The sequence below is a fragment of the Podospora pseudoanserina genome, chromosome 3, assembly GCF_035222485.1.
Source record: "Podospora pseudoanserina strain CBS 124.78 chromosome 3, whole genome shotgun sequence".
Classification (NCBI taxonomy): domain Eukaryota; kingdom Fungi; phylum Ascomycota; class Sordariomycetes; order Sordariales; family Podosporaceae; genus Podospora; species Podospora pseudoanserina.
Genome location: NC_085922.1, coordinates 2,587,607 through 2,608,854, shown reverse-complemented (window position 1 = coordinate 2,608,854; position 21,248 = coordinate 2,587,607). Strand labels below are relative to the sequence as shown.

Below are 21,248 nucleotides of genomic sequence, written 5' to 3'. Positions count from 1 at the left end.
TCTTTTACAGATTTTACTTGACATTTAGTTGCTTTTGCATTTGACTCGGGTAATCTTTTCTAGGTTCCATGGGGTGAGTTAAGAATAGAAACAACCTAATAGTTCATTCTCGACAGGTAGTTTAGGTAAGTCAGATGCAGAAGCGTGCAGCAAATTGTGGCGTCAATATTGAAACGGTAGAGGGTTGCTTTGAGATATTAAAAGGGAGAGTCGATTGATGTTTTATGGACAGAATTGTGATTTAAGTTCGAAGGAAGGTAGATGCAATGTGTGGGGAAGTAAAGTGAGGATTGGTGTTGGCTGCCTCCCGGAGTTTTGTGCCCTTGTTGAGGGGACGCGCCATTCGTTGTGGCTGAGGTGGTTCGGGGGATTTGGTGGTGAGCTGGAGATTTCATTGTGAAAAATGAAAAGGGAAATTGGAGGATGACGGTAGTGGAGGAAGAGGCCATGCTTTGGAATTTGTGGTTGTTGAGAGGTAGGTGATCACTCAGTGGTGAGGTGGGTAGTAGTGAGCGTGAGTGCTGGAAGTTATCAGCTTTCGATGGCATTCTCCAGAAGCTGACGTCGTCTGGATTTTATCGGTGGCATTGCCAAAAAGACATCCTGTTGTTTGGGTCACCTCTGCGGTTGTTGTTGAAGATGACGGAATTCGCAAGGCCTTCTCATTGAGCTGAGAAGAGGCTAGCTACGGTACACTGATAATGCCCGGTGGTGGAAACGGCTGGCTCCCTCTGCACACTACTTTCTTCCGCCCCTTCTCTGGGATTTTTATATATGTATGTATGGTGGTGATGATCGCCCCCTTCTCGGCCGTCGTCACAGTCGTCAGCAACAAAAACCAAGACGTTGTTTGGTCGAAGACAAGGTTGCGATTTGCCCCGCCCCCTCCCCCTCCATTAAACGCCCTGCGCAAGCGCAAGCTAGATAGAGCGAGCGGTCGTATCTGCCCCGCTGCGCATCTCCCACTCAGCATTCTCACTCAGCTCAGCTTGCTTGCTTGGCTCTTTTTCCCTCCTCCAAAATCCGTTCGACCACTTGCGCCCTTGATTGTCAGGCAACACACACCTCGAGGGTTGATTTCCTCACGAGTTTTGGCTTTTACTTTCTCATACCCACACACTTCCCTGCGAAATCTTGCTCTCAACGACCGAGCACCTAAGCTTCCACCCTCAACCAACCCCTCCATTATTTGCGCGCGATTGACGAGGCAAACGCCAAAGCACAACACCAGAACCCAATTCTCGTAGCTCCAGCAGATCGAAGAGTTTCTTTCTCGCGCCCCTTCCAGACATGGCAGGCCCCGGATCCCCCGGCAGCGACGGGCCAACCTATGCGCCGCCTCCTCTCCCCTCGGGCTGGATTGCCCAGTGGGATGCTGCCAGCAAGAAGTACTACTATGTGCAGCTCTCGACTGGAGTCTCGCAATGGGATCTCCCGACCGAGCCCGTTCCCTTTGGCAACACTCCCGCTGCCCGCTCCGATCACCCCTACGGCGTACCTCACCCTAGCGCCGAAATCGTGACGCACCCCGACGGCTCCCAGACAGCTAGATACCCCGACGGACGTCTCGAGCCGGTGAACCCGAGAGAGGATGGCACACGAGGTGTCGGCGGTGGAGGACAGAGTGACAGGGGCCTTGGTGTAAGTTTAGCGGGCAGAGGATCTTTTGTGGAAGGGCCAAAAACGACTTGCTAATGTTTGCTTTCGTTGGTGGATAGTCTTTCCTCTTGAACACGATCAGCGGCGGAAAGCAGGGCGGTGGCAGCAGTGGAGGAGGTGGGCTTGCTGGTGCTGTTCTCAGTGGACTGGCGGGTGGCAGCTCCGGAGGCGGCGGCGGCAGCGGCGGGCTCGGTGGCAAGGTCGCGTCCCAGCTCGTGTCTGGCATATTCTCCTCTGGAAGCAAGCCTTCGTCTTCGCCCTCGAACACCTTCAGCGGTCAGTCGTCGTCCGGACACGGTGCTGGAGGTCTTGGAGGGGTGATCGGAGGTGTTGCTGGTCTCTTTGGCAACAAGCAGAGCTCGGTATGTTGGTCTGGATGTTGAGATGTCTCGAGCGGCAGCTAATTGACTCACAGGGCAACAACTTTGGATACTCCAACTCGGGTGCCACGACCTACAGCGGTTCGGCCCCTCCCACATCATACCAACCTCCCTCGCAGCCAGGATCCTCAACCTCGGTCCACGGCGGTGGCTCATCTTCATCCTACCAGTCAAGCTCTCAAACACACCATCAAGGCTCAAGTCAGTCTTACGGGCAGTCTAGCCAATCCCACACCGCACCATACGGACAGCAGTCTTCTGGCGGCGGCTACCAGTCGTCTTCTTATGGCGCCGGACCCGGCCATGGTCAAGCGCACAGTCAAAGCTATGGCGGCCAACACTCTTACGGTTCGCCCAGCGGCCAGCCCAGCTATGCACCCCCACCAAGTCAGCCATCCTACGGCCAGCCACACTATGGAGCGGGGGCTGCGAGCTCATATGGTCAGCCGTCGTATGGCGCACCACCACCACAGGGAGGAGGCTACGGCCAGCAGCCACCGTATGGAGGACACCAGTATTCTCAGGGTGGTGGCTATCCTGGACAGTATTAGGGCGGAGACGTGTGTCGAAACGCAGAGTCGTGCTGGTAAGCCGTGATAAGAATCTTTTTTTTTCTTGGTGAGCTCAGGGGCTGACACGGTAGAAGGGGCGGCCCTTTGGTAACTGGAAAAGGAGACGAAGAGTGATGAGGATTCTAATGAGGAGGTGGGAAAAGCAAGAAACCGAGACTATTTACATGACTCTTTGCTTTTGTTTATATCAAAGAACTCTTAGATTTTTGAATGTTATCATAGCGTAATGTTTTGCCTTTTGTTTCGTTTGCCAATTTTTTTTCCATGTCGGTGTGGTTGGCTTTGGTTGTATGATCTGTTTTGTAGATGATTGATTTGGGGTATATATATTTTGGCAAAGTTATTTGAGAGGTATGTGGGGTATTTGTGTATGGCTTTTTGATGGTAGATGATAGGTGCTTCAGTCGAGTTGAGGTGTCTGTGTTGAGTGAGTCCGTCAAGACCGGATACGAAGTTCAAAGATGTACGATGACGAGATGTCATGGTCTTTTTTTTTGTGGTGGTAGAAATTGAATTAACATTAGGGTGGGTTAACTATGTGTCTTGTTTTTACGTGTAGACAGTACTGGACACAAACAATCACTGTGTCTTTTTTTCGTCCTTGGTGAATTGACAGTCGTTGCTGTCGATGATGAGCGACGAAAGAGCCCTGCTCACGCCTCGTGCTAGGAACCAGCTTGTTATGGCTACCAGGATGATGTACCCTGCTGTTGGGGCTAGCGAGCGGGGGAGGAGGTTGAGGAGGAAGGGGTCGAGGATGAGGTCTGCTGCTACGGGGGGTGGGTTGGACATGAGGGTTTGGTTGGTGGTGTAGAAGTCTGCTTTGGCGAGGAGGCGGAGGAGAAGGAGGGAGGACCGAGTAGGGGGGTTGTTTAAGTCCTTGGGGGGTGATGATGATGGGGATAGGGGATTAAGGTAGGAGGTTAAGGAGGGGAGAGAGGGGATCTCGGTGATGGGGAAGGTTTGAAGGTCGAAGGAGGTTGGTTGCTGGGGGCTTTGTTAGTGAGTGAGGGGGGATGTAAGGGGGGATAAGGGGTGGGGGGATTACAGTCGCTGCCCAGCAGATTCGCACTTCGTAGCGTTGGGCGGGGGTGAGGTCGTGGAGGAGGTACCATGATTCTGTCCCGGTTGGGTGGGAGGTTGTGGGGAAGGATACCGGGATGAGGGTGCGGAGGGTGGATTGGTTGGTGGGGAGGGGGGTGAGGCGGTTGAGAGAAGTGAGGATGGTGGTGATGGTTTGGTCGCTGATCGGGAGGTCGACAGCTGGAGGAGCAATGAATATCGTCTTCTCTGTGTTTGCCGAGATGGGAGAGACAAAAAGAGAGAAGGTGGTGAGAAGGAGTGTGAACGGCTTCATTTTTGGACAAGTCTCATGGTGGTGTAAGTGCTTGATGAGACGACTGCCGGGTCAGGGTTGCCGGAGAGCACGTGTTTCTTGGGAGTTGGGGTTAAACGAGGGCGGGTCCAATTTTTTTACCCCAGTTTCTTCTTCCCCGGGTTCTGAGCCAAACCAAGAAGTGTGGGGGTTCAAACAGCCAATCATACAGACGGAATAGAGAATCACATGCCGGTTCTTCAGCGACCACTCGCCAGCATAACCCGGACTGCCTGCCCGTTCCAGCAAGTGGGTGACGCAAGGACCGAGGAAAATGGACCCGCGCCAGCACGAGGATAGCGCCAGACCAAGAACCACAAGCAAAAGCCCGTGAACATCAGAGAGTTTCGTCTCTCGGGTTTGACCACCATTGCTAAATAATCACAAGAGTCTGTTCGAAAATACCCGACACGGTTTGAGGATTACCTACGAGACCTACGAGTCGAGTCCGTTCCTGAGACACACTCGCATCTTTTGTTCTCCTTCAACCAAGGCCCCCCTCCCAACGGCTGGCTTCTAGAACACCCCCCCCTTTGATCCCCAATGACCGCCACAGCGCACTCGTGATTGTTATTCCCGACCTCCTCACTCCTGCCTTCCCACCACCGTCGCCGTCGCTTGAAATGGCGCCGACAATGTCGAAGCCGAGCGCCAATAGCGCGGCCGCCCGAGACCGAACAATTCGTGGCATCGTTAGCCAGTTGACGTCCATGTACCTCCAAAACCGCACCCGTATATCTCGCGCCGTCTACATCACACTCTTTGTCGCCCTCATAAACAGGGTGCGACATGCTATCCAGGAGCAAAAGGCTGCCTCGGTACGGGAGGCGACAAAGCGCGCCGAGAAGTCTGGTACAACATCGACTGCAGATGGAGAGGTGACAAAGAAGAAGAAGGTGGAATTGAACCGGGAGTTCTTCCGCTCGTTGCTAAGGTTGTTGAAGATTGTGGTGCCAGGATGGAGGAGCAAGGAGACGAGGCTGTTGATCAGCCACAGTTTCTTCTTGGTGATGCGGACGCTCATCAGCTTGAAGGTGGCGGCGATGGATGGTGCGATCGTCAAGGCTCTGGTGAAGGGCAACGGAAGGGAGTTCTTGATGCGCATTGTGTGGTGGATGTTGATTGCTGTACCGGCGACGTTTACCAACTCGATGTTGTCGTACCATCAAGCTGAGCTTTCGCTGCGGTACAGGACACGCTTGACGCAGTTCATCCATGACAAGTACCTCTCGCAGCTGACCTTTTATGGTATTTCTGCGCTTGATGATCGGATCAAGAACCCAGATCAACTTATTGCTGTCGATGTGGCCAAGTTCTCGAATAGTTTGGCCGAGCTGTACAGCAACTTGGCCAAGCCCCTTCTCGACATGGTATGCCCCCTATTTGCCTGCATACAAAGTAAACATGACTGACACGACCAGACAATCTACACATTCTCCCTCTCGAAATCTGTCGGCGGAGAAGGCGTCGTCTTCATGTCTCTTCTCGTCCAGCTCTCAGCGCACGTCATGCGTGCGTTAACACCCCCATTCGGGAAATACGTGGCCGACGAAGCCAGACTTGAAGGCGAGTTCCGCTTCCAGCACTCGAGATTAATAGACCACAGCGAGGAAGTCGCCCTGTACGCCGGTCACGAAGCGGAAAAGGACACCCTCGACAAGGGCTACTTCACCCTCATCAAGCACGTCAACTACATTCTCCGCCGCCGGTTCTACCACGGCTTCATGGAGGACTTTGTCATCAAGTACTTTTGGGGCGCGCTCGGGTTGCTGCTGTGCAGTGTTCCTGTCTTTGTGAAGCTCCCTGGCCAGGTGACGATGAACATGGGTGACAGGACTGAGACCTTTGTGACCAACCGTCGCATGTTGCTGTCGGCGTCGGATGCCTTTGGGCGCATCATGTTCTCCTACAGGGAAATCATGGAGTTGGCGGGTTACACCTCCCGTGTGTCGTCGCTGTTGGAAGTCATGGATGATATTCAGGCGGGGCACTTTGAGAAGAAGCTTGTGTCTAGCTCGGGCACCGAAAACAACGAGGCTGTCCTCAAGGGAAGAGGCAAGGTTGTTGAGAGCAACAACATTGAGTTTATCGATGTGTAAGTCCCCACCTCCTTTTCTTTTCGTCCCCCCCTCTAACCTTTTCAGACCCATCATCTCCCCCAACGGCGACGTCCTCGTCCCAGCCCTAACCTTCAAACTCACCCCGGGCGACCACCTGTTGGTCGTCGGCCCCAACGGCTGCGGCAAATCCTCCCTCTTCCGCATCCTCGGCGGGTTATGGCCCGTATACGGCGGGACAGTCCACAAACCCCCCTTCACAGACATCTTTTACATCCCCCAACGCCCTTACCTCTCCCGCGGCTCCCTCCGCCAACAAATCATCTACCCCGACGGCCTCCGCACCATGCGCTCCAAAGGCGTGACCGACTCCGATCTCTTGTCCATCCTGAAAATTCTATCTCTGGAACACCTGATCGACCTCTACCCCGAAGGCTGGGACGCGGAAGCCGAGTGGCGCGACGTCTTGTCTGGCGGGCTACAGCAGAGGGTGGCAATGGCCAGGCTGTTTTACCACCGCCCTAAATATGCCATTTTGGATGAGTGTACCAGCTCAGTGACGCTCGACACGGAAAAGGTCATGTACGACAATGCCAAGGCGCTGGGGATCACGCTCATGACGGTGAGTCATCGGAGGAGCTTGTGGAAGTACCACACGCACATTTTGCAGTTTGACGGGCAGGGGCACTTTGTCTTTACGAGGCTGGATGCGGACAGAAGAATGAAGCTGGAGGATGAGAAGGAGGATTTGGAGGTGCTGCTGAGGCAGGTGCCCGAGTTGGAGAGGAGGGTGAGGGAGTTGAGTGAGCTTTAGTGGGACGGTGGTAATGATATTTTTTTGGAAAAAAATAAAAAATTGGAAAGCAAAGGTGTGTATTATCATGAGATGGAAATGCAAACAGAGCATAGGTAGACATGGTTGTGGCAGGGTGTGTCGTTATTTCGGCTTATTCTTTTTCTCGATAATCTCAAGAGATGGAAGGGGCATACCTGGTCTAAATAAGAAAGGGGACCAATATGTGTTCTTTATGTATCTGTTGTACTAGTATGAGCCGTGGTTGTTTGTTGGCTTGCAGGTATCTAACGATGGCGAGTTATGTAGGGAGTACTGAATGAATGTCATCACAGAGTATCACTTGCACAATCCAAAATTGAAAGAGCTTGGATATCCTTTTATTTTAAAGCCTCCTGTCTACAAGACTCTCTGGACATGACCGCCCTTGCAATGACAGTCTAGCTACCGTATCCCATCCATCGCCATGATTTATCTATGCTATGCCTTTCCAACGGGAATGCAAAATAGGTACCCTCTTCCATCTCGGCAACAGCTTCTTGCGTTTATGCAAACGAAAACTCCCCAGTCAGTCATACCTCATCCTCCTCGCACCCTGCGCCACCCCATGAGCTTTACTCAGCCGGGACATCGTACATGTTGGTTGTTGGTCTGTCGCCGCCATCGCCGACAAGGCAAATGAGTCGGTATTGTGCGCGAAATAGAAGGAAATTCCCGACAGGTCCTTCTTGACAGCCATGACCCCAATCGCTCCAGCCGAGGGCTGGTTCCGCACTCCAGGATGCCCCATAAAGTCGTTGACAATGAAGGACTCCATCAGGGCAGACTCATCCAGCTCTTCGATATCTTGGCCACTAGGTCCGCGCCGGGTACAGTGAAACAGACGCTCAGCACACTTGGCAGAGGCAATACACGTGGCCATGTGTTCGCCTGTCCCGCTGGTGACAGCAGCTACCGAGGTCGCCATTTCGTCTTCGGGGTCCTCCGGCACAACAGCGGTACCAATGCCGACGAGGGCAGCAGGCCCAATTCGGCCGCGATGCTTCATTCCAATACCCCCAGAAGAAGATCCTGCTGCAATGTGACCCCTGTTATCAATGGCGATGGCGCCGACCGTGTCTGTTACGAAATCCTCATGGCCGCTACCGAATTCACGGCTACGTTTGGTGCCAGCAAGAGTTGGCAGAGGCTGTTTCTCCTCTTCTTTTTTCTCTCCGTCGTCAGAGATATCGCCTCTATCGCTCTCCGCAGTGCTTACCGAACCGTCGTGTGCCGAAGCGGCCGGGGATGGTGCTTTGTTCGTCCCTGTGAGCGGCGTGAGGAAGGCGGCGGCATCATCACTCACGCTTTTCCGTACTTTGGGCCGCTTTTGAGATGGCCTCGAGCGCCCTTGAAAGGCGGCACTGACGTAGCTCAAAGGATTTGGGGTTCGCAGGGTGTACGATGAGGACCTGGACGAGCTGCTGGGAGTCGACCGCGCAGTGGTAACCGCAGTGCCTGCCGGTGATCCATTCTCTCCCAAGGGCGTGCCAGGGATATGAGGGGAGTCAGGTTGACCTTCATTCCAAGTTCCCGTCAAGATTGCATTGGTGTGATCTCGCCCCGACGACTGCCCAGCAGGGTCGGCGGCCTGTTCGTAGTCTCCAGCGCTGGACTTTTCAGCAGTCCTGCCAGAAAAATGATTCGAGGGGTGCAGTTTGGCTTCTGCCCGTTTTAAGTCCTCGTTCCAGCGGAGATATCTGTCCTTGGCATTCTTCGAAACCAGTTGCTCGTTGGGGACTTGGGGCATGCCATGTTCTATCCCGAACTCTCTGGCACCCTCTCCAACAAGGATGTTTGGTGGAACTCGGCGGAGTGACAGAGGACGACTGCTTGCGTCTAGAATCAGCTTGGCTAGAGATATAGGATTTCGCACTCCTATCGTCGAGTTAGTTCAAGTCTCCCGTGGTAGCTATGTGAGCACATCATACCAGGAACGGCACCGCAGGCACCGCTTCTTCCCAAGTGGTCTACCACAGTCGCATCACACTCGACAATGCCGTCCATGGTCAAGTTGCTGCCGAAGCCAGCATTGGTGATTTCCCTGTCCTCGAGGTATTTGATAGCAGCTTCCACGGCTTGGGTAGCAGAAGCACCAGCTCTCAGAAAGCTCATGCCCAGCTTGGCCGCTCTATGCTCGACAATCAGTATACCTGCTATGTGAGAGCATAGACCGAGGACGAACAGGGCTTACTCGCTACATGCACTGAGATGCACATGTTCATTGGCAACGCTGTGGTAACCGGCACCAGCATGGATAAAGATCGCAGCAACCGGCTGGGGCTGTTTCCTCCTCCAGACCCGGTCGGCAGCCCCATCTCCAGAGGATATTGGTGAGAGTTCGGGGCTACTTGAGCTGCGTTGCATCGTCGCGAGACGTAAAGGCCCCCCCCCCCTTATACCACGGGTTCTGCGAGATAGGGCGACCCGATAGGGCGTGTTGATGGTCGTAGGATTTAGGACCGGCGTGCGAGCAGAGGCGAGGTGGAAAGTCAAAACGGGGGGGATTGTAGTCCGGGGTAAAGAGGGCGTGTGGCGACGCTAAAGTCCTGTCATGGATACATGTGAGGGTGAGCAAGAGGCAGGACGGTGATCGTGAGCGGGCCAGGGGCGCGACGATGGATGGAGACGGGAAGGTTAGGTCTTTGGTGGGACGACAGGCAATTTACACAAACGATGCTGTATAAGGGTGCTGTGATAAATAAATTTGGTTTGGTTTGCCGGTGGTTTGAGACAAACTCAGGACAGCGGAAAGGAGGTGTTTTGAGGTGGACGGTTGATGGACGAAGAAGATGCAGTAGTTGGTGATTTCCAAGAGTTTGACCAAACCACGGATTCCCGGGCGTCTTCGGATCTACGTCAGGGTGTGCAAATGGCGGGAGGAAGGTGGTTTCCTGGGGTGGTGGTTGCTTCTTGGGTTATGTGGACGGTGAGAGCTTCATGGCGCTTGCCAAATGTTTACTGCGGAGCTTTTTGGATTTGGAGCCGACCTGGCGGATGTTGGGGACTGCAACCACAACGAATCATGATTGATTGACATTGAGACGAGAATCCTCTAAGATGACCTCTGAAAGCCATGCCATGAAAACAAGGCTCAGGAACTTGGACCTGCCATCTTCTAACAATATCTTGAAGCTCTTGGCTAGACATTCGAGACCATTACCCAGAAGGTGAGAGTGACACTGGAGTTTAAATGTTGAGGGGAAAGAGAGCCAGAGAGGTTTTGTCACAAGAGCTTCTGTTGACCGCCATAGTCTGGCGGGGCTCTCTCTTGGCGCACAGCCGCAGAGCCACCGCAACATGGATGGAGCTCGCTGCTGGCGAGACGTAATCTTGGACCTCCAACCTCCACTGGGCGCCGACTGCCTGCCACCTTCGACGTCCGGCTCACGATCCCCCAATTTCCATTCCCGTTCCGCAAAGCAACACTTGATTCTTCAACACACGAGCTGCATTCGGCCGCAACCCCATCGTCAACATGGCAAACCAAACGCCGGCCGTTGTCATGGACAAGTACGTCGCAGCCCCTTAAATCAAGCCCCGCTCTTCCCAGTCCAGGTAGCAGCCAGCTCCCAGCTTGAAGGTCATCGTCACTAACATCATGCGCGCAGCGGCACTGGCTTCTCCAAGTTAGGTTCGTAGCTTCGGGTATCGACCGGTAACATCCTTCTCGTAAACAACATCTGACCGGCTCTGCCCAGGTTTTGCCGGCAATGATTCCCCGTCCTTCGTTTTCCCGACCGCCATCGCGACCAAGGCCGCTGCCGGTAGCGCCGGGTCTGGCTCTGGCCGTCCGGCCGTAGCGAACAAGCCCTCTTTCCTCACTGGCGGTGCTGGTCCGACCGGCCATCTCTCGGCCAAGCGCGGCACTGAGGACCTCGATTACTTTATTGGCGACGAAGCCATCGCCGCCTCTTCTGGCCCCGGTTACGGGCTGCACTACCCAATCCGACACGGTCAAATAGAGAACTGGGTGGGTCTAGTCGCATCGGGTTGGAAGAGGAAGCACAATGCTAATACGAGGATACCCAGGATCACATGGAGAGATTCTGGTCCAACTCCATCTTTAAATATTTGAGGGTCGAGCCTGAGGATCATCACTTCCTCCTCACCGAACCACCCCTGAACCCCCCCGAAAACCGTGAAAACACGGCCGAGATTTTCTTCGAGTCTTTCAACTGCGCCGGTCTATATATTGCCGTTCAGGCCGTGTTGGCTCTTGCTGCCTCCTGGACCTCATCCAAGGTCACCGACCGATCCCTGACCGGTACTGTTATTGACTCGGGTGACGGTGTCACCCACGTCATCCCCGTGGCCGAGGGCTATGTTATTGGATCATCGATCAAGTCTATTCCCATTGCTGGACGCGACATCACCTACTTTGTCCAGTCACTCCTGAGAGACCGCGGCGAGCCCGACTCGTCGCTCAAGACGGCGCAGGAGATCAAGGAGCAGTACTGCTATGTGTGCCCCGACATTGTCAAGGAGTTTGACCGCTTCGATCGTGACCGCAGTCGCTTCATGAAGCACGTTGTTGCGCACCCCGGCGGTCGCCAAGCGACTGTCGATGTTGGTTACGAGCGCTTCCTTGCTCCTGAAATCTTCTTCAACCCCGAAATCTACTCGTCCGACTTTTTGACTCCCCTTCCCGTGGTGGTGGATGGCGTCATCCAGTCATCCCCTATCGATGTGCGCCGCGGTCTCTACAAGAACATTGTCCTCTCTGGTGGTAGCACACTCTACAAGGACTTTGGTCGCAGATTACAGCGTGATATCAAGCAGTTGGTGGATGCCAGAATTCGGGCCAGCGAGGCTCGCAGCGGTGGAGCCAAGAGCGGTGGTCTTGATGTCCAAGTCATCACGCACAAGCGACAAAGGCACGGCCCCTGGTTTGGTGGCAGTTTGCTTGGTCAAACACCCGAGTTCCGGTCCTACTGCCACACCAAGGCGGAGGTATGTGTCCCTCATACTGACCATATATGTCGAGCAATGATGGCTAACTGTCTTATAGTACCAAGAATATGGCCCAAGTATTGTTCGGAGATTTGCGCTGTTGGGTGGCCCTGCAGGCTCTTAGAGTATGGTGTTTTTTTGTAGTAAAAGCAAGCGATGTTTTTGGAGAGGGCGGTTGCGTTTCTGCCGGACGGCGGCGCCCAAAAGAGATAGGAAAGACATGTTTTTTATTCATTTGTTGATTTTTAGACCAAGTGACCTTGAAGTGGTGGAACCCGGCTTCGGGGATGGCTGCCCAGCCGGCGTCTCCGCCCCCCGAGCGCAACCCCCAGGCCGTTTGATATGGACCGGGCAGTCTCAGCTGCTTTCCAGACTACCGAGTTCCCGGCTCGGCAATCTTTTGACGATCTGGGGGCTGTTTAGCTTCGGCTCAACCCCGCGTTTTGTCATGATCCTTTATGCGGGGAAGTGTCTTTTTGGGGTCTGTTGGGACGTCACGATGTTAGACATACATAACCTCGGATATAAGTGCATTTTGTGATGCTTCCTTCGCTCAAGCGGAAGCTGGGGAAGGGATTTTAGATGGTGGTGGTGATGCGGGGAAGTTTTGAAAAGTGACTGATTCTTATGTATCATGTGTTTGGTCGATGTGATACTTTATTATGGGAAGGTTTAATCCGGCCGGTCAGGAATTCTTGGAGGATCCGATATATCCGGCCTTGTCCGGGGCGGTCCGGCTCCGACTTTCATATCATAAGGTAGGCACCCTCTCCGTTGATTCGATTGATCGGTGGAGTCTATCAAGAACATGAGATGATTGCTGTCTTGACTGCCTGATGGACACTGAAATCCGGTACTGGACTGAATGATAACGTGATGATGGTCGTGATAAGTTAAAAATTTGATCCGAACTATGGAGCGATGATGATGTGGTTTGTTTTGGAACGGGCCGTTTACAGTGGTGGCGTCGACTTTACACGAGCAGCGGCTGTAGTTCTAGCGCCCTATCGCTTGGTTCCGGGGCAGCGGAAGGCCTTTCTTCCATGCATGACACTGCATTGTGTGGAACGTCACAACGGCCTAGGCTTGCTGCGAGGGGAAGGGGGGGGGGGGTTATCATCAAGATGGACAGAACATCAGACCACCTTCTGCGTCCGTGGACTTGGATATTGACTGCCGCGATTGACGGTTCAGTTTTTGAGGGGAAAGGTTTCAATTCGACAAAATAACGGCTTTTAAGGACAAGTTGATCAACAGTTTTGGGTAGCAGAGGATTTAGACACATAAAAATTGTGGTTCCATGACGTTTGGTGCAGGCGTGATCTTCCGGGGATAAACACCAGTCAGTTTTGCTTCCTCGTAGAAACAACAACAACAACAACAACAACAGAGCTTCCAGGCGGAGATCACTCGGTCTTTTTTTCTACGACATAATGTTAAGAGGGGGGTAACAGTGCATTACAGCCTCACAGAAACAAGCCTTCCACTATGTCTGATTCTGGAAAGGGCCTTCCACCTCCCTGTAGTTAGCCCCAGTTTGGTAACAAAGGATAAGATCATACGTTTTTCCCTGACAGCACTTTCCCGCCCCCCCTTCGCAGGCAGGAAAAAATCTTCGATGATGCAGCAGATCTCGTGTCTGGACCGCAAGTGGTCTCCTCATTTCGTGAGGGGGTGACTGAGACACAAGTGTATATAAAGGTCACACGGTTACCTCATTTTGTACATCACAGTTCAACTTTGATTTCATCAGAACCAACCTATCTCATACTCAAACGCCAACCACTATTTTCAGAGAAGAAAGAGAAGGAGTCTGTTCAAGATGACAACCTACGACATCCCAACCGAGCAATGGGCCCAAGTAGTCGAAGCCCCCGGCGGCCGTACGTTTCCCACCCCCATCCCCACCTATATCTTGACAACCACAACTAACATCTCGCGCCCCCAGCCGCCGTCTACAAGAAAATCCCCGTCCCCTCCCCCGGCCCAGATGAGGTCCTCATCAACGTAAAGTACTCCGGCGTCTGCCACACCGACCTCCACGCCATGAAGGGTGACTGGTATGTTCCCCCAACCTTCACTCTCCCCATTCCCCAAAACAAAGCTAACAACCCCCCTTCCAGGCCAATCCCCACTAAAATCCCCCTCGTCGGCGGCCATGAAGGCGCCGGCATCGTCGTGAAAAAAGGCTCCCTAGTCGCCGACGACATCAAGCTAGGCGACGCAGCAGGCATCAAATGGCTCAACGGCTCGTGCCTCTCCTGCTCCTTTTGCCAACAATCCGACGAGCCCCTCTGCCAGTCTGCCCTCTTGTCGGGGTACACGGTCGACGGGTCGTTCCAGCAGTATGCCATCGCCAAGGCTGCGCACATCGCGCGGATTCCTGAGGGTGTTGATCTTGAGGAGGTGGCTCCTGTGCTCTGCGCCGGGATTACGGTATACAAGGGATTAAAGGAATCAGGAGTGAGACCAGGCCAGTGGGTTGCTGTTGTTGGAGCGGGTGGCGGGTTGGGGAGTATGGCGGTGCAATACGCCAAGGCTATGGGAGTGCATGTTATTGGGATTGATGGCGGGAGTGAAAAGGGGGAGAGTGTCAAGAAACTGGGGGGGAGTGCCTACGTTGATTTTATGGCGTCCAAGGATTTGGTTGAGGAGGTCAAGGCTGCGACGCCGGATGGGTTGGGGCCGCATGCTGTGTTGCTGTTGGCTGTGTCGGAGAAGCCGTTCCAGCAGGCGACCGAGTATGTCAGGAGTAGGGGGGCAGTTGTTTGCATTGGGTTGCCTGCGGGGGCGTATCTCAAGGCGCCCGTGTTTGATACCGTGCTTAGGATGATTACTATCAAGGGGAGCTACGTGGGCAACAGGCAGGATACGGCTGAGGCGTTGGACTTCTTCCAGAGGGGTTTGATCAAGGTGCCGTATAAGACTGTTGGATTGAGCCAGCTGGGCGAGGTGTACCAGATGATGGAGGAGGGCAAGATTGTGGGGAGGTATGTGGTTGATACTAGCAAGTAGACAGGGCAATGGGGAAGGGCTGGCTGTGGGTAATGATTGTATGTGAGCGTTATTATGTATCCTGAAAATAAGAGAGTTAAAGAGTCAAACCACCCGAGTTCAACTGCCTCGTCTCCCCAACCGCCTCAAAAGTCCCGTTATACAACCTCAGCAACCCCTGCGCTGAGCTCTGTCCCGGAGCCATCCAAGAGACATTATGCTGCTTGCTCCCCAACCCAACAAAAACACTCTCGTCATACCCCGTCTCAACATTCAAAACATTAGGCATGAGCTGGTGGTGTAACCTCGGGGCTTTGATGGCCTCGTACATCTCCCCAACGGCACTACGTCCCTGATCAATGGCGGACATGATCCCAAAGGCAACTTGCATCGTAGAAGAGATAATCCTCGATCCGCCGGCTGCTCCTGTGGCAAAGAAAAGGGAGCCGTTGCTGGCGTGTTCGACAATAAGGGGGGTGATGGAGGACAGGGGGCGCTTGTAAGGGGCGATGAAGTTGTTGGGCGAGGGCTCGAAGCCGAAGGAGTTGGGGCGGCCGGGTTGGGAAAAGTCGTCCATTTCGTTGTTGCTGGAAGGGGGTTGTTAGCTTTGTTTGAGAGAGCGGAAGCGGGGGCTTACAGGATGATGCCAGTGTCGGTCATGATTTTTGCCCCAAAAAGCAGGTTGATTGTCGTGGTGGAGGTAACTGTCATGCCTGTCTCGTCAGACGCAACAAGGTGAGAGGTTCCCGAGCTTTCAGCAGCGTACACCGATTGTGGGTTGTACACGTCCAGAGCCTGGGTCTGGTTATCCATGATCATCTTGCGGATTTGTTGGGCCTTCTCCTCGCTCAACATGGTCTTTTGGAACGCTGTCAACCCTCTGATGAAATCAGGGTCACCAAGTTCTTGACGTGCTCCATAAGCAAACTTCATCGCCTCGGTAAGCCTGTGGGCAGTCAAGCTCTTGTCTGCCAAGTCCTCAGGGGGGAACTGCTCCATAACCTTGAGGATGTTGAGCGTGACTGCGCCGCTGCTGGGTGCAACCGTCGTGTAAAGCTTGAAGCCGCGGTAATCAATGCTGAGGGGCTGCTTCATGCGGATGGTATACTCTCTCAAATCGTCATGCGTCATCGTCCCGTTATTCTCCTGAACAGTCTTGATAATCGAGTCGGCGATTTCTCCTTCGTAGAACGCCTCAGGTCCTTCATTGGCAATTTTCTCAAGCGTACTCGCCAACCTCTTCCTCGTAATCCTATCCCCCAATCCCAACAACGTCCCATTCGGCGCAAAATCCTGCGCCCAAACCGGATCGCTCACCAAAAAGTCATCATTGGCACTCGCAGCCTTCATGTACTTGACCAAATCCTCGCCAACCGTAAACCCCTCCCTCGCAACCTCGACAGCAGGCATCACCACCTCCTTCCACCCCAACCTCCCATACTTTTCCTGCAGATACCCCAGCCCTCTAATCTCCCCCGGCACCCCCACCGCCAACCCCCCAATCACTGAGGCGTTTCGATCATGTTTGTACATGTCTTTGTGCGCAGAAGAAGGGGCAGTCTCCCGGTAGTCGATGACCTCATGGCGGCCAAGCTCGTCGCGGACGAGCATGAAGCCGCCGCCGCCGATGCCCGAGTGGTACATTCCTATTACCCCCACGCAGAGGGTTGCTGCTACGAGGGCGTCGGCTGCCGTCCCGCCTTTGGAGATCATGTCGATGCCGATTTGGGAGCAGAGTTTGGATTCGGAGGCGACGGCCCCGCGGGTGCCATTTGGCGCGGTTGAAGGGTCAAGGTTGAGGACGCATTGTTCTTGTTCTGGGGAGTAGCGAAATGGGGCCGGAAGGCCGGATGTGAGGGTGAAGGTGCTGGCTAGGCTGAGGGCCAGGGGGAGGATGGAGATGTCTAGGTGGTGTTAGTTTTGGGGCTGAATAAGTTTGGGAAATAAAGAAAGCGGACTTACACATGGCGACGATATGGTTTGTTACCCTTATATACAACTATGCATATGTCCAAAAGGCTCGTCGTTGTTTCGTCGCAACCAGCCTCTTACCAACCACGACACAAAATGTACAACGGAGCAAGACACGAGTGCAAGATAAAAAACAGAAGCAAAATCCCACTTTTCCCAACCAGAAATAGTGTATTCACGAAAAAACCGGGAAAAAAACCCTATCCGTTTCCGTTTCTCACCCTTCCCATCCTCAAACTTACTCCCCACTTCAAGAAAGAGGGAAGGCAGGCACTTTAAGCAAGAGCAAGATAGATAAGCCTTGGTGGTGATCCCCTGTCCCACGCCGCTTACCCCAAAAGCAAAGCGGAGTTGGTTATCCATTCCACCATACTCAACCCCAACCCTGCGCTGTTATCTCCTTTCCATCAACCAATTAGCGGAACAGTGATTGCCCATTGTGATCGTCAACGTCATCTGACAGTTTATCTCCTTCCTTTTTCTCAGACCGACATGTGATTATTCAACGGGTTCATTCATTTGCACTTTCAGGCATTTTTTTTTTGTCTGGGTATATACTCAAGTTGGTTTTAGCCACTAAAAAGATGTTATTTGTTTGTCTATTCATCGGTTCATCTTCTAATCCATCCCCAAGCCTCAACCAAGTCGTCGTCGTTCGTCCAAAAAAAAAAACAAGTGAATGAATGTACACAAAAAGGCTCAAAATTGCCTGGGCTCTCTCTTTCCCGTCTAGGGCTCAGAGAGAAAAGAAAACATTTCCACAACATCAAAATCTCCAAAATCCATCTATGATACCCAAAGTGGCTGACTGATCTTACACGCTCCCCCCTTCCCCGGAAGATAGAATGGCGATACTTTTACGCCCTCGCGGGCGTAGCCACTCTTTTGTCCCTTTTAAGCTCTAACAACAACCGTCGGTTATTTAAAAAAGCTTAACCGGCACCGCAGCCCCAGTAGCGGAAGCGACACCGCTTACGACCGTCCCGTTAGCAGCAGTAGGGAAAGGAGTGGCGCTGGCCTCGGCGGTGACAGTCACAATCTCATCAGGGGGGCAGGCCTCCTCGTCACCCTCCTCGACGACCTCCTCAACGGGGGTGGTCACAGCAGCGAGTTCGTCAGCGGTGGTGGTGGCGGCGACCTCGGTGGTGGCGGTAGTAGTGGTCTTGTTCTTGTTCTTGTTCTTCTTGGTCTTGACGGCCTTGTTCTTGCCACCGCCGACGGTGACAAAGACGGTGGAGACAGCGGCCGCCTCGGTGACGGTGACAGTGACGGCACCGGCAGCAACACCGGCCTCGGTGACGGTCACGGTGGCGGTGGCGGCGGTCTCAGTGACGGTGACGGCGCCCTCACAGACTTCGCAGACGGGGCAGGCTTCCTCGGGGGCGTTGCCGTTGCCGTTGCCGTTACCATTGCCGGCACCAGCGCCGGGGGTGACGACAGCGGTGACGGTGGTCTGCTGGTTGGGCTTCTTGACAGTGACGGTTCGGGTGCCGGTGGAGGTGAGAGTGGCAGTGGTGGTGGTGTCGACATCGGCAGCAGGGGTGGTCTCAGCGGAGCCGGGGACGGCAGCGGAGGTCTCCTCGACGGGGGTCTCACCGGCAGCCGGAGTGGTGGCCGCGGCGGTCTCGCCGGCGGGGTGGCTGACGGTGACGGTCACAACGTTGACCTTGGTCTCGGTGGACTTAACCTTGGTCTTGACCTTGGTGGTGACGACACGGGGGGTCTCAGCAACACCGCCGCCACCGAGGGTGACGGTGACGACGCGCTCGCTGGTGACGGTGTGAACAATGCTCTCGGTCTCGGTGGAAACGACAGTCTCAACAACGTGAGTGCTGGCAGGGGCTGTCTCGACAGCAGTTTCAGCGGGAGCAGCAGTTTCGGCGGGGGCGGTACCGGTGTTGGTGATGGCAATGCCAGTTCCGGTGATCACAGGGGCGTCAGAGGGGGTGAGAGTGGAACCAGTGATGAGACCGGAAGAAGCCTCTTCAAGAACGCTGGACTCGATGGCAGGGACCTCGGTGACGGGACAGACGATCTCGGTGAGGACGACGGTGTTGGTGACGATAACGGTCTCCAGGGCCTCGGTGGGGAGCTCAAGGAGATCCTCAGTCTTGGTAGGGCAGTCGATGACCTCGGCAGCGCAAGAGGTGATGGTGAGCACCTCAGTGGTGGAAACGGTCAAGGTGGTGATACCGGCCTGGGCGGCAGTGGTGGTGGCGGTGCCATTGACGAAAGGAGCGCTGGTGATGGCAGTGTCGACGGCAGACTCAACACCAGTGGAGAGAGGAATAGCGGAGGAGAGATCAGCAACGCCGGTTCCGAGAGAGGTAGCGGCAGCCGTCTCGGCAGCCGAGCTGCTGGAGATGAGGTTTGTGGTGTTTTGTCGCCTCCAGTGCATGTTGTATCTGGGGTGAGAGTAGGCGGTGGTAAGGGCGGCGAAAAGGCCGACGGCAAGAGGAGCAGACTTCATCTTGAAGGTTGATCTGGTGTATATCTCTGGGTAAGTTCGAAGTTGATGTGGTGATGAAAATGTTCAAAGTGCGCCTGGCAAAATATTCGTTTGTTTGAGTCTTTTGGAAAGCAGCGAGAGATCGACTTCGCAGTAAAAATGAGCAAACACAGTTGCTTAGAGAGTGTAGATACAAGAGAAGAAAAAGAATTGAATGTCCAGACAAGCAAAAGGAATGGTGCTTGACCAAGAGAATGAAGGTTTATTTTTTTTGGAAGAACGTGAAGAAAACAAGAGGAGAAAATAGGGAACACAAAGAAAACAACACCTGGGTGGTGAGGTTCTTATGAGGGGGCCACCATCAGGCAATCCACACCAAGGTTCCATCGCCCAAGAGATGTTTTCCGAGATTCCCATGGGTGGGGCTTGGGGGGGGAGGGGAGGAGGATGAACCCATGTCTGTTTCCCAAGCATCATCAACCGCCTGGTTCCTCTTCTCAAACCCCACCGTTAGGTGATTGCTCTCTTCGATTCGACTGCCGCGAGAATGGTGGTTGACTGGCACACTGGGCGGTTTGCCGGAAATCCAGGAGGCTCTGTCGTGACACCGACAGGGGTGCCGTAGCCAAGATCAGGGGGCAGATGCAGGAACCGCAAACCTGAGACAGGCTGGGAGCCAATCATTTTGCCTGACTAGGGCACCGTTATGGAAAAGGGGGGGCTTTTTCGATTCTGCTGTCTCCATACTTCTGAAGCAGTGACATCAGGTATGAACCCTCAGGCGTTCATCGCCCGTCGGTTTGTCCGTTCAAGATCCGAAAGGGTGGACAGCCGTGACGGCTTCAAGTTGTCAAGCATCATCCTTTTTTGCTTTCCCATCCATCCGTCCGTCATCCGAGAGATAAAAGTTTGCACGGTTGATCTTCAACCCGACCGATTGGTGAAGATGGGGGCGGGGCAAAAAGATCACTGAGGCACACAAGGTTGAAAATCATTCTTTAATGATCAGAGGTCAAAACCAGGAAGGTGGGCAAAGGTGTCTGAGACAAGTGATCGCCAGCGAGAAGTCTGGTACAGTGCTACGGAGAGGTACTATAACAGACGATAATAGCCCGATGGGTGCAGCTTAACTGACAGCGGTTGTTGGTGAAATGCGAGACTTGTTTCGCTCACTTCTTGAACTCGCCTATTTTTCTGGATTTTATTTAGAAAGAAAAGAAGCGGTACAACAATCGAAGTGCAACCTTCTCTCGTCAAACAGTAGAGGGGGTCCAACCGCAAAGAAGTCTCAATATGCCTCGGCCAGTGCCTTCTCACCCAGCAATCCTCCCGACCACTCACCTCACCTTTAACAAGCTTATTTCCGTCATCCACCCTCTCCGGATCCCAAGTTTGTACAACAATATCATTTCGTTGGCATCCTTCCTTACCATCATCACCACCGCCATCAACATCCTCTGCCCTGCCCAGCCCTGCCCAGACCTTATCCCCTCATCAGGGGTCCAGTTTCGAGACTCCCTTCTCCCCAGTCCCCAACTCAAATCCATTAAGGAGACCACCAGTTTCATCCTCCCCGGTTCTCCACCACAGCTACAACACCCCCCAATTTCCATCGCGACGTTTGAACCAAGACTCGCTCCCATTGGCCAGCGCTTCAAGAAACTCTTCTCCTTCTTCATGCGATTTTCCAGGCGCGTCAATCATCGTCAACATGTTGCGTGCTTTCGCATAAACCAGCGTCAACACACGGACAATGATCCTCAACCAGCCTCACCCAGAGACTATTTCTGTCCTTCCTCCCCCCTCCCTTCTGCGCACGTGTGACGGTTGTTTTGGAGATCGGATCAAGCATGATAGCGGGAGCGGGCAGCGCGGTAGCGGTGACGGACATTTTATCCATTGACCAAGCCCCTATCACGGTCCATACCAAGTCCCAGAGATTCCAGAACATTGGTTACCTAGGAAAGAAAGGCAGGAATGATTTCCACACTGCCTGCTCCCCTTCT

The 21,248-nt window shown here is 53.8% G+C and overlaps 8 protein-coding genes across 8 annotated transcripts; 4 read left to right on the top strand and 4 right to left on the bottom strand.

Moving 5' to 3' along the window:
• The first annotated feature begins 418 nt into the window (after nucleotides 1–418).
• Nucleotides 419–3,086, top strand: QC764_307501 (uncharacterized protein). Its single transcript, XM_062945855.1, has 3 exons — nucleotides 419–1,641; nucleotides 1,719–2,021; nucleotides 2,075–3,086. Exons 1-3 carry the CDS (start codon nucleotides 1,291–1,293, stop codon nucleotides 2,588–2,590), a joined length of 1,170 nt encoding a protein of 389 aa, XP_062801893.1. The 5' UTR covers nucleotides 419–1,290; the 3' UTR covers nucleotides 2,591–3,086.
• Nucleotides 3,087–3,172: 86 nt separating this feature from the next.
• Nucleotides 3,173–4,137, bottom strand: QC764_307504 (uncharacterized protein). Its single transcript, XM_062945857.1, has 2 exons — nucleotides 3,660–4,137; nucleotides 3,173–3,598 (listed from the first exon to the last, which is right to left on the bottom strand). The coding sequence occupies exons 1-2, from the start codon at nucleotides 3,966–3,968 to the stop codon at nucleotides 3,191–3,193; spliced, it is 717 nt and encodes a 238-aa protein (XP_062801892.1). The 5' UTR covers nucleotides 3,969–4,137; the 3' UTR covers nucleotides 3,173–3,190.
• PXA2 (ATP-binding cassette long-chain fatty acid transporter pxa2) lies at nucleotides 3,736–7,213 on the top strand. The gene is made up of 3 exons (XM_062945854.1): nucleotides 3,736–5,356; nucleotides 5,408–6,081; nucleotides 6,131–7,213. Exons 1-3 carry the CDS (start codon nucleotides 4,610–4,612, stop codon nucleotides 6,855–6,857), a joined length of 2,148 nt encoding a protein of 715 aa, XP_062801891.1. The 5' UTR covers nucleotides 3,736–4,609; the 3' UTR covers nucleotides 6,858–7,213.
• QC764_307480 (uncharacterized protein) lies at nucleotides 7,203–10,056 on the bottom strand. Its single transcript, XM_062945853.1, has 3 exons — nucleotides 9,070–10,056; nucleotides 8,807–9,006; nucleotides 7,203–8,753 (listed from the first exon to the last, which is right to left on the bottom strand). The coding sequence occupies exons 1-3, from the start codon at nucleotides 9,240–9,242 to the stop codon at nucleotides 7,405–7,407; spliced, it is 1,722 nt and encodes a 573-aa protein (XP_062801890.1). The 5' UTR covers nucleotides 9,243–10,056; the 3' UTR covers nucleotides 7,203–7,404.
• A 102-nt stretch (nucleotides 10,057–10,158) lies between these two features.
• On the top strand, nucleotides 10,159–12,086 carry ARP3 (Actin-related protein 3). The gene is made up of 5 exons (XM_062945852.1): nucleotides 10,159–10,388; nucleotides 10,487–10,509; nucleotides 10,577–10,848; nucleotides 10,908–11,828; nucleotides 11,887–12,086. Exons 1-5 carry the CDS (start codon nucleotides 10,354–10,356, stop codon nucleotides 11,950–11,952), a joined length of 1,317 nt encoding a protein of 438 aa, XP_062801889.1. The 5' UTR covers nucleotides 10,159–10,353; the 3' UTR covers nucleotides 11,953–12,086.
• Nucleotides 12,087–12,719: 633 nt separating this feature from the next.
• ADH1_2 (alcohol dehydrogenase) lies at nucleotides 12,720–14,931 on the top strand. The gene is made up of 3 exons (XM_062945851.1): nucleotides 12,720–13,711; nucleotides 13,777–13,888; nucleotides 13,952–14,931. The coding sequence occupies exons 1-3, from the start codon at nucleotides 13,651–13,653 to the stop codon at nucleotides 14,841–14,843; spliced, it is 1,065 nt and encodes a 354-aa protein (XP_062801888.1). The 5' UTR covers nucleotides 12,720–13,650; the 3' UTR covers nucleotides 14,844–14,931.
• QC764_307450 (uncharacterized protein) lies at nucleotides 13,979–17,159 on the bottom strand. The gene is made up of 3 exons (XM_062945850.1): nucleotides 16,785–17,159; nucleotides 15,460–16,726; nucleotides 13,979–15,409 (listed from the first exon to the last, which is right to left on the bottom strand). The coding sequence occupies exons 1-3, from the start codon at nucleotides 16,786–16,788 to the stop codon at nucleotides 14,920–14,922; spliced, it is 1,761 nt and encodes a 586-aa protein (XP_062801887.1). The 5' UTR covers nucleotides 16,789–17,159; the 3' UTR covers nucleotides 13,979–14,919.
• Nucleotides 17,160–17,715: 556 nt separating this feature from the next.
• QC764_307500 (uncharacterized protein) lies at nucleotides 17,716–19,263 on the bottom strand (the record flags this gene model as incomplete). The annotated part of the gene is made up of 1 exon (XM_062945856.1): nucleotides 17,716–19,263. The coding sequence occupies one exon, from the start codon at nucleotides 19,261–19,263 to the stop codon at nucleotides 17,716–17,718; it is 1,548 nt and encodes a 515-aa protein (XP_062801886.1).
• Between the last annotated feature and the right edge of the window lie 1,985 nt (nucleotides 19,264–21,248).